The 11199-nt window shown below is 41.5% G+C and overlaps 1 protein-coding gene across 1 annotated transcript; it reads left to right on the top strand.

Moving 5' to 3' along the window:
• The first annotated feature begins 785 nt into the window (after positions 1-785).
• Positions 786-8085, top strand: LOC128384103 (uncharacterized). The gene is made up of 8 exons (XM_053343683.1): positions 786-830; positions 1916-2013; positions 2104-2404; positions 4076-4173; positions 4258-4558; positions 4889-5104; positions 6081-6251; positions 7820-8085. Exons 3-8 carry the CDS (start codon positions 2240-2242, stop codon positions 7949-7951), a joined length of 1083 nt encoding a protein of 360 aa, XP_053199658.1. The 5' UTR covers positions 786-830; positions 1916-2013; positions 2104-2239; the 3' UTR covers positions 7952-8085.
• Positions 8086-11199: the final 3114 nt, after the last annotated feature.

Here is an 11199-nt window from a genome sequence, read left to right as displayed (position 1 = left end):
TCAGATTCCCTCTTAGTGTTTCTCTTCCTCCCTTCCTTCCTTCCTTCCTTCCTTCCTTTCTTTCCTCCCTGACACATTTACAGTGTTTTTAGCATCAGATTCCCTCTTAGTGTTTCCTGTTGAGCTGTGGTGGAAGTATAGTAACAAAAGAGACAGCAGACAGAAATTACATGATGGAGGGAAACAGAAGCTAAGAGAATCTGGACTGATGGAAACGTTGTAGGAGCCACTTAACTCCAGCAGATGGCAGTAATGCAACACACAGGATGCAAGCTGCCGCAAAACACAAAGAAGAAGAAGAAGACGAACGGAAAGTAAGCTAACCCGGAAGTGTTCGTCCTCCGTGATGTGTGATGGACGGCGGGATAATTGTGTTGTTTTATAAACAGACGATTTTATTTATCAGCGTTTAAGCTTCAGGGCTGCATGTTAAAACACATCACAGTATCTGTTTAACATGAAAAACGAAACGAACACGGACAGAAGTGCGTTAGCCTGCTGGGCTAGCTCCGATGCTAACAGCTGTTAACTGCAGACAGCTGTTAGCATCTGCAGCAGCTTATTTTAGTTTCTGTTATAAAAGCTTTAAATGAGCTAAGAGGCTAATCTGTTACTCGGATGTTTTCAGTCTTTAGAAGATATTTAATTTAAAAAGGAAACTATCCTGGTCACCACCTGCCATGAAAGAAGAAGAAGAAGATCAGTCCATCAGAGAGAGAGGAGAGCTGCTGGACTTCAACCAGAACCTGGACCTAGACCCAGAGCACCACACCAACAACCTCGTTAGAAGAGAAGAATCAGACTCAGCCTCTGTGTTCACCGATACACAGGTCAGTGTTCAGGACTTCACAATAAAACCGGCTTCATAACCAAACTAAAGACATGAGGACGAGGCTCGAATGTCTGTTGCTGAAAACTGTATCACGATAAAAGTGTTTCATATCAGCCGATATCGATAATTGCTGATTTTTTTTATGACCTATGTAAATAAGGCTGTGAAAAAATGAAGACACCCGTACACTGATTTATGCGCTCCTGTGATTTAATTACCAACCAACGCAACATTTCCACCCAGAAAGGTCTTTGTCAGGTGCAAAAGAATATGTAAAAACAACTAAACTATTTAGAATAAGGACCAGGGGTAAAAATATTCAATTTAGACACTTTTATTATAAACTTAAATGGTAAATGTTCTGTACTTATAAAGCTATTTTCTAGTAGTTATGACCGCTCTAAGTGCTTTTACTCTACGTCTCATTCACACATATTCATACACTGATGACAGGAGCTACTACACAACCTGCTCATCAGGAGGAAACTAACCGTTCATACACACTGTTGGCTGGAGGAGCCGGGAATCAAACCACCGACCTTCCTGAACCACAGCCGCCACTTAACGTTCCTGCAGACAGGGAAAAGACACGTCAACACAACCATGAAAAACACTCAAATAAATAAATGTACATAAGTCTGAATCACAATTAAAATCACAATGAACACTTAATAATTATCTCTTCACATTAAGGTGCAAAAATAAATATTAAAGAAATGTTTGACAATGGTGTTTTAAAATATGTGCAAAGTGTTCATTATAAACATAGATATTACATATTGCACCAATATTGTAGAGATGACTGTTGGTGCTTTCACTAAATAATCATCAGTAATGTGGATTTAATGACAAAGTGGGTCAAAGGTAAATAATAGAAGAGCTAGAACATTTTGTTAAGTTCAGACAATTACATCATTTTACTGTAATCAGCCTTTAAAAGCAGGAAAAGAAACACTCTCATATACGTCTATCATCAACACTTTCAGGCTTTGTGTTTATGGAGTTCTTCTGCTGTAAATACTACCATAAATAATTACGAATATATAATAATCCTAACACATATCAAACTATTTTCCTCCTTAGAGGCCGTTGTCTAACAAGGAGAAAACAGCTCGTCACAGAGCACGCGTCAACGCTAACGCTGTTTTAAGGGCTAACTACCTTGCCCGAAGACGTGAAAGGTACTTTTCTCTCTCTCTCTCATATATATGCAGGTAATTGTTTTAACAGACAACTTGAATGAATGAGGCTTCATTTGTTTCTATTCATAGCTATCAAAGGGGGAAAAGACAGGGAAAGATTACACATAAACCAGCAGCAGAGCTCTCCAAGGAACAGCAGAAGGTGTTGAGGGAAAAGTGGAGAGAGAACCAGAGGAACCACAGAGCGAAGAAAAGGAAAGAAGAAATGCTTCAAGAAGCTCAGTGCATCAGTCAGAGAGAAGACCAGCTGGACTTCACAGACCAGGATTACTACAAGATCATAATGGAGGAGAACCAGGACCTGGAGCAGCACACTGACTTCCTGGTTATTAAAAGAGAAGAGTCAGACTCTGCTAGCACCGATACACAGGTCAGTGTTCAGACATGAGGACGAGGCTCATCTGTTCATTCTGTTGTTGGAGAGAAAGTCTGAAAAAAAAACTAAAACACTTCCAGTCTTTGTGTTCATGGAGTTATTCTGCTGTAGAATCCAAAAAAGGTCTCAGTGGTTCCTGGTTTCAGCTTGTTGAGAGGAAAATAAAGTTAGACAACTTCTAAAACTTAACTTCTAAACTAACTAACTCACTCACTCACTCACTCTGCTCCAACTGATCAACTTTCATTGGTCCCCTCAACAAATGACCCGTAGCACCTGAATCTACAGATGGAGGAACAATTAAAAGGACAAACCTGAATAATAAAAATAAATGTGAGGGGTCATGAGATGAGGAAAGAAAAACCAAAGGTCTGATTCCTTCATAAATACCTTACCATACAAATTATGGCACTTTTCCACCACACAGTTCCAGCACTACTCGGCTCGGCTCGACTCGGCTCGGTTCCAGGAACCTTTTCAATTACAAAAAGGTACCTACTCAACGTGGGAGGGGTCGTCATAGCACGGCTCCGCAAAACTGTCGTGACTTCGTTTTCTACGCGACACAAACACATAAACTATGGAGGACATGGAGGTGATGGTGTACTTGCTGCTGTATGTGTCTTTCTGTCTCACACACTTCCTTCCTTCCTTCCTTCCTTCCTTCCTTCCTGCTGCTGTATGTGACTTTCTGTCTCACACACTTCCTTCCCTTCCTTCCTTCCTTCCTTCCTGCTGCTGTATGTGTCTTTCTGTCTCACACAAAGCAAGAGAAGAGAAACCAATCTCTGTAACGCTGTTGTTGGCTTTGATTCTTGTGTGGGACGGCTCATGACTCTTCCAGTGACTCTCTGACCAATCAGAGGCCGGCAGTCTGATGATGTCACATTTAGTATCGGCTCGGCTCGCTTGGAACCTCGGCAGAGCAGATACTAAAAAAGTACCATGTACCAGGTACTATCCCTGATGGAGCAGCAGAAAAACCAGGTCCAGTTGAGTCGTGCTGGAACTGTGTAGTGGAAAAGCTCCATTAGTGATGTCATTCAAAAAGTTGCAGTAATCTCCAAAAGTGAGATAATCAGATGTCATAAAATAATTGCTTCCTAAATTCTGTATTGTCATTTTAAAGGAGCTGATCGTTCACTTTATTAATATGAAACTTTTCATACAAAGGAAATACAACTCAAAGTGTTTTACAAGTGACATACAAACATAAAGGAGAGTAATCAGGATCTGGAGACTAATGCACACAAGAATGACTATAAAGCCAAAGTTTACTGAATGAAACAACAATAAAAGGTGTGATTTATCTACCTGACGTAAAACAGAAAGAAGAAGAAGAAGATCAGTCCATCAGTCAGAGAGGAGACCTGCTGGACTTCACAGACCAGGACCAGAACCAGGACTACTACAAGATCATAATAGAGGAGAACCAGGACCTGGAGCAGCACACTGATGACCTCGTTATTAAAAGAGAAGAATCAGACTCTGCTAGCACCGATACACAGGTCAGTGCTCAGGACTTCACAATAAAAGTCTGAAAAAAGGAAAGTAAAACACTTCCAGGCTTTGTGTTCATGGAGAAAAACTACAAAAATGATTTACATGTCTGCTAATTTATCACTAATATATAATAAATATATGTAAACCTATTTTCCTCCTTAGAGACCGTTGTCCAGCAAGGAGAAAACAGCTCGTCACAGAGCACGCGTCAACGCTAACGCTGTTTTAAGGGCCAACTACCTTGCTCGAAGACGTGAAAGGTAGTTTACTCTCTCTCTCTCATATATGCAGATAATTGTTTTAACAGACAACTTTTAATAGGCTTCATTTGTTTCTATTCATAGCTATCAAAGGGGGAAAAGACAGGGAAAGATTACACATAAACCAGCAGCAGAGCTCTCCAAGGAACAGCAGAAGGTGTTGAGGGAAAAGTGGAGAGAGAACCAGAGGAACCACAGAGCGAAGAAAAGGAAAGAAGAAATGCTTCAAGAAGCTCAGTCCATCAGTCAGAGAGAAGACCAGCTGGACTTCACAGACCAGGATTACTACAAGATCATAATGGAGGAGAACCAGAACCTGGAGCAGCACACTGACTTCCTGGTTATTAAAAGAGAAGAGTCAGACTCTGCTAGCACCGATACACAGGTCAGTGTTCAGACATGAGGACGAGGCTCATCTGTTCATTCTGTTGTTGGAGAGAAAGTCTGAAAAAGAAACTAAAACACTTCCAGTTTTTGTGTTCATGGAGTTATTCTGCTGTAGAATCCAAAAAAGGTCTCAGTGGTTCCTGGTTTCAGCTTGTTGAGAGGAAAATAAAGTTAGACTATATCTGTTAACTTCTAAACTAATTAACTAACTAACTAACTCACTCACTTTGCTCCAACTGATCAACTTTCATTGGTCCCCTCAACAAATGACCCGTACCACCTGTGTTTTAAATATAATATTAATTATATTTGTTCTTGTGTGTTGAAGGAAATGGATGACTCTGGTTCATACTCCACCTACACCATCGACGGCAGTAATTCACCTCCATGCTGGTTTCCACTCGACATAAAACAGGAGGAAGAAGAAGAAGAAGAACAGTCCATCAGTCAGACAGGAGACCTGCTGAACCCAGACCACCACACCGACCACCCCGTTATTAAAATAGAAGAATCAGACTCACCCTCTGCTACCACCGATACACAGGTCAGTGTTCAGGACTTCACAATAAAAGTCTGAAAAAGTGTTTCTCAGTGTTTGGTCCCTCTGACTGATATATTATTATATATGACATCATTAGATTATTAATAGTGAAGCATCAGTCAGCATCAGAGGAGGGTCTGTCGGATAGTCGAACCTCGGATTCAGGAGGAGCAGTGTGGTTTTCGTCCAGGCCGTGGAACTGTGGACCAGCTCTACACCCTCTGCAGGATCCTTGAGGGTGCATGGGAGTTTGCCCAACCAGTCCACATGTGTTTTGTGGACTTGGAGAAGGCATTCGACCGTGTCCCTCGGGGAATCCTGTGGGGGGGTTCTCCGAGAGTATGGGTGGTGAAGTCGTGGTGAAGAGAGAGCTGAGCCGAAAGGCAAAGCTCTGGATTTACCAGTCCATCTTGGTTCCTACCCTCACCTCTGGTCATGAGCTTTGGGTTCCTACCCTCACCTCTGGTCATGAGCTTTGGGTCGTGACCCAAAGAACAAGATCGCGGGTACAAGCCTCCGTAGGCTGGCTGGGCTCTCCCTTAGAGATAGGGTGAGGAGCTCGGAGTAGACCCGCTGCTCCTCCGCGTTGAGAGGAGCCAGATGAGGCTCGGGCATCTAGTCAGGACGCCTCCCGGACGCCTCCCTGGTGAGGTGTTCAGGGCCCGTCCCACCGGTAGGAGACCCAGGACACGCTGGAGAGACTATGTCTCTCGGCTGGCCTGGGAACGCCTCGGGATCCTCCGGGAAGAGCTGGACGAAGTGGCTGGGGAGAGGGAAGTCTGGACTTCCTGCTTAGGCTGCTGCAAGCGGCAAGAAGACGAGACAAGGCATCAGTGTTAGAACAGCATGTTTAGTCCAGTGGTTCCCAACCTAGGGGTGGGGCCCCTCCAAAGGGTCAGCAGATAAATGTGAGGGCTGGTGAGATGATTAATGGACATTTGATTGTTAATTGTATGTATTTATTTGTTCTTTGTTTAAGTGGTCACCTGACATAAAACAGGAAGAAGAAGAACAGTCCATCAGTCAGAGTGGAGACCTGCTGGATTTCAACCAGAACCAAAACCAGAACCTGGACCTGGACCTGGAGCATCACATCAACATCACAGTTAAAGAAGAATCAGACTCAGCCTCTGCTACCTCCGATACACAGGTCAGTGTTCAGGACTTCAGGATTAAACAGACTTCATAAAGACATGAGGAGTCTCTAGGGTCAATGATGACACACAAACGTTTTTGTGTCCATATGGTTTTTGTCGAATTTATAAAGGTTAAAATTTGAAAATTAATATATGAATAACTTGTGGACCCAGCATAAAATGTCTTCTTTTAATCTATTTTGAGAGAGTGTATTAGAAAGTTATGGAAAAATGTCAATGTGGTGTAACCATAAAAACCAAGTAGTTCAAGTAGTTGCTTAAAAACAGTAAATAGTCAATAAAACACCATTTCAACTAGTTTGGCATGATCTTACATCCTTCCTTCCTTCCTTCCTTCCTACCTAACACCATATCAACTAGTTTGGCATGATCTTACATCCTTCCTTCCTTCCTACCTAACACCATATCAACTAGTTTGGCATGATCTTACATCCTTACTTCCTTCCTTCCTTCCTACCTAACACCATATCAACTAGTTTGGCATGATCTTACATCCTTCCTTCCTTCCTTCCTTCCTTCGTACCTAACACCATATCAACTAGTTTGGCATGATCTTACATCCTTCCTTCCTTCCTTCCTTCCTTCCTTCCTTCCTACCTAACACCATATCAACTAGTTTGGCATGATCTTACATCCTTCCTTCCTTCCTTCCTTCCTTCGTACCTAACACCATATCAACTAGTGTGGCATGATCTTACATTATAACTTTTATATTAAATAAAGCTAATGGAATACTATTGTTCTAAATATTACATTTCATCTGGAGAATCATATCAAGTCAGGTAAACTACATGAAGTGTCTAGTAGTGTAACCACCATGTAAGAGACCATTTTGTTGGTCATGTGACAGGAAGTGGACCCCCGATGATCACAACTGCTACCTATCAAGGTTGGAAGCTCTAAAAAACTACTCATAAATTGACTGAATTGGTTTTAGGGTTTGCTCAGTTCACATGTCAAATGGTGTGACCCTAGAAAAATATTCATGATTCATAAAAATGAATATTTACTTGAGACCAAAGCCATGTGCTTACACAGGTGTCCATGGTAATGTCTGTCAAATTTGATTTTAAAATGAAATGTCAAATGGTGTAACTGGTTATTATGAGCCTCTCTGTTAGAATATCAGTAGTTTATAAAGCTGTATGATAAATAACCTACTTTGGAAGATGTACAACAGTTTCAAAATACCTAAAAAAAAAATCGAAGATCCAGGAGAAATGTTACTCAAACATTAAAATATAATAATTTACATTCCTGCTATTTCATTACTTCTATAAAACATTTGTAAATTACACAAACTAAATATATAAAATCGATTTCCCTCCTTAGAGGCCGTTGTCTAACAAGGAAAAAGTGGCTCGTCACAGAGCACGCGTCAATGCGAACGCTGCCGCAAGAGCCAATTACCTTGCTCAAAGACGTGAAAGGTAGATTATACACACACTCACACTCACACTCTCACACTCACACTCACACACACACACACACACACACATATATATACAGATAAATGTTTTTACAGACGATTTTTCATAGGCTTCATTTTTTTTATTCGTAGTTATCAAAGGAGAAAGAGAGAGGGAAAGATTACAAACACACCCGTAGCAGAGCTCTCCAAGAATCAGCAGCAGAAGATGAGGGACAAGTGGAAAGAGTACCAGAGAAACTACAGAGCAAGGAAAAGGAATAATATTCGGATACAGCAGTTCAACTTCTTTCAGGATCAACCCTCGAGGGTAGAATACTGTTACCGAATATCGGACGAAGTCGTCGCAGAGTACGATGAATCAGTTCCAACCAGCCACGATTGGTACCAAGTGACTTCTGAGGAGCCGGCTGCGCTTCGTGTGTCTGTAGGAGACCTGGTGTCTGCTCGGGCCGCCAAGACCTTCCCCTCCACGTCTAGCAGCCGTCAGCAGGCTCGCCCGGATCACATGTGGCAGTATCAGGTCTCCCATGTGGACGCTGGCTGGGAAAAACATCTTCACCTGAACTCAACCACGACGTTCAACGAGGGTTTCCTCACATCTTCGCCCTGATCAGGGTCCGACGTGACCCCCGATCAGGGTCCGACGTGACCCCCGATCAGGGTCCGACGTGACCCCCGATCAGGGTCCGACGTGACCCCCTAATCAGGGTCCAATGTGTCTCTGCACTGTGAACCGAAAACCTGCCGAACTCCTCAAAGATGAAAAATAGCACTTGGCAAATTGACCCGTCTGTTTTGACTGTTCCTTCCTTCCTTCCTTCCTTCTGTGCTTCCTCTCTCCTTCTTTCTTTCTTTCCTCCATCTCCCTTTCTTCCTTCCTTCTGTCCTTCCTCCCCCCTACCTTCTTTCCTTCCTTACTTCTTTCCTCCGTCCTTCCTTCCTTCCTTCTTTCCTTCCTTCCTCCCTCCCTCCTACCTTCTTTTCTTCCTTACTTCTTTCCTCTGTCCTTCCTCCCCCCTACCTTCTTTCCTTCCTTACTTCTTTCCTCTGTCCTTCTTTCCTTCCTTCCTCCCTCCCTACTACCTTCTTTCCTCCCTCCCTCCTACTTTCCTTCCTTTCCTCCCTTCTGTCCTTCTTCCCCCTTTTTTCCTTCTGTCGTTCCTTCCTTTCTCTCTCCTTCCTTCCTTCCTTCCTTCCTCCCTCCTTGCCTTCTTTCCTTTACTCCCTTCCTTCCTTGACTCGAACACAACAGGAGGGTTAACAATGGAAGGTTTAATGTTCCTGAGTCTCACGTCTGAATGCTTTAGTTTGGATTCACGTGTAAAACATTTTGTTACTGTGGAGTCTTTCAGATGCAGGAACGTTCAGCATCTGCTCGGCTCTGTTAACGTAGATTTAGAGAAAGACGTTTAATTTATTTCTTTGCCTTTGTGTTTTTTTATAATGACGATGAAGAAAAGGTTTATTTTTATATTAATTTAAAAAAAGAGAGAGAGATGGCATGTTTGTGTTTGGTTTATGATTGAATCCATAAGTAATGTCTCTCTCTCTCTCCCTCCCTCTCTCTCTCTCTCTCCTTCTCTCTCTCTCTCTGTCTCTCTGTCTGTCTGTCTGTCTGTCTCTCTGTCTCTCTCTCTCTCTCCCTCTCCTTCTCTCTCTCTCCCTCTCCTTCTCTCTCTCTCTCTGTCTCTCTCTCTCTCCCTCTCCCTCTCTCTATGTCTCTCTCTCTCTCCCTCTCCCTCTCTCTCTCTCTCTCTCTCTCCCTCTCTCTCTCTTATTTATTGTCAGATTAAATATTTATTAACTGTATTCACAATAGAAGACAAATTCACCCTGATGGATTGTTGTTGTGTGATTTACAAAACAAAGCATGAGTTAAATTTTAAAATGACGACCATGATCATTGTTGTCATTGTAAACTGTTTGGCGGGGGCATGTTTAGGGGGGGGGGGCATGTTTGGGGGGGGGGGGGGGGGGGGGGGGGGGGGTTAAATGAGTTCATCACAATGATACACGAGTTGCCTGTAATCATTTCTTGTTGTTCCTTTTTCTAAACTGAAATAACACGAAGAACCAAACTCACTGAACCTTGTTGACTGTCGTATTTGTGTCCATTTGATTTGAGTCGTAGTAGTGAATCAGAGTTTTATGAAAAACTGCCGGTTGCACCAATTGATGCAACCCAGTGTCAAATGGGGTAACTTGTCTTTTTTTCATAAAAATCTGATTTTATATACAGGAAAATAAATGTGAACTAAAATGTGGATTAAATGTAATTTTATATATTTTTAACAACATTTTAAATAATTTGTTAAGTTATTTATAAATATGTTTTTAGTATATTTCCTCCTCAGTATTGCCAAAATGCTTTAAAATTTAAATGTAGAAATACTCAAAAAATAATTTAATTTGATGTTTTAAAATGAATTAAGTCCACTTAAATACATTGTAGGTGATAAAATACTCAATGTTTATAATTCTTTTGTGGTTACACCATTTGACATGTTCAGGAGCATTCAGTCTTTCTGAAAAACGACATAAAACCAACATAAATACAAAATGAACACACCTGATGCTGCTTTTAAAAACGAGATATTTTTGACTTGATCATCTTGTCACTGACCCAAAAACTACAGAAAGGTCTCAGTGTTTCCTGTTTCAGTTTGTTGTGAGTAAAATCAACCAAGTTAGACAATAATAAGTCTACGTCTGTCTAAACCAACTAACTAACTCTGCTCCAACTGATCAACTCTCATTGGTCACCTAAACAAATGACCCATACCACCTGAATCTACAGATGGAGGGAAACTGTGTGGATGCAGATGTTTCCACACAGTGTTGGAAGTTAGTTTTAAAGGTTTAAACTCAAGGTCTGAAGATCACCATGAATAACAGATCAAAGCTCTCTGAATCCGTGTATCATTCGTTCTTTCCATTTTTAATTGGCAATCAAAAATCAAATAATGAAAAATTGACTGGTTATTTTGTTTTTTATTATAAAAAATGCCTGGTTTTTCATATTTCAATTTTAGGCTCAGATCAAAAATACGAAATGGAAAAACGGACCACAGGACTGAATTTGATTTTAATATTATACCAATATTGTTTCAAGGATCAAAGTGTGTGACTCTAAAGGAGGAGCTGAGAACGTGAATGCAAATGATGACCATGCATGTGATTGAAAATATTGAAATTTGATGAAAAAAATCTCAATCGACGTGAATATTAGGTTACTTTGAATCAAGAAAAACTATAACATATACTAAAATGTTCTTGCATTGAAAGCGGAAGTGGACGTGTAGCTTGTTACGCAGCGTGCAGCTTGACGTTGCATGCTGGAGCGGGAGACTGGAAGGGGGGAGCTGAGGCAGGTACAGTGTTTATGAATGTGTGGGGAAGACAGGAAGGGGTGACGGCGTGAGAAGAAGTGACGGACGACCAATTAAATATTAAAATCAAATTCAGTCCTGGTGCCCGTTTTTCCATTTCGTATTTTTGATCTGAATCTA

This window comes from Scomber japonicus, chromosome 22, assembly GCF_027409825.1.
Source record: "Scomber japonicus isolate fScoJap1 chromosome 22, fScoJap1.pri, whole genome shotgun sequence".
Taxonomy (NCBI): Eukaryota; Metazoa; Chordata; class Actinopteri; order Scombriformes; family Scombridae; genus Scomber; species Scomber japonicus.
This window is presented reverse-complemented; position numbering and strand designations above follow the sequence as displayed.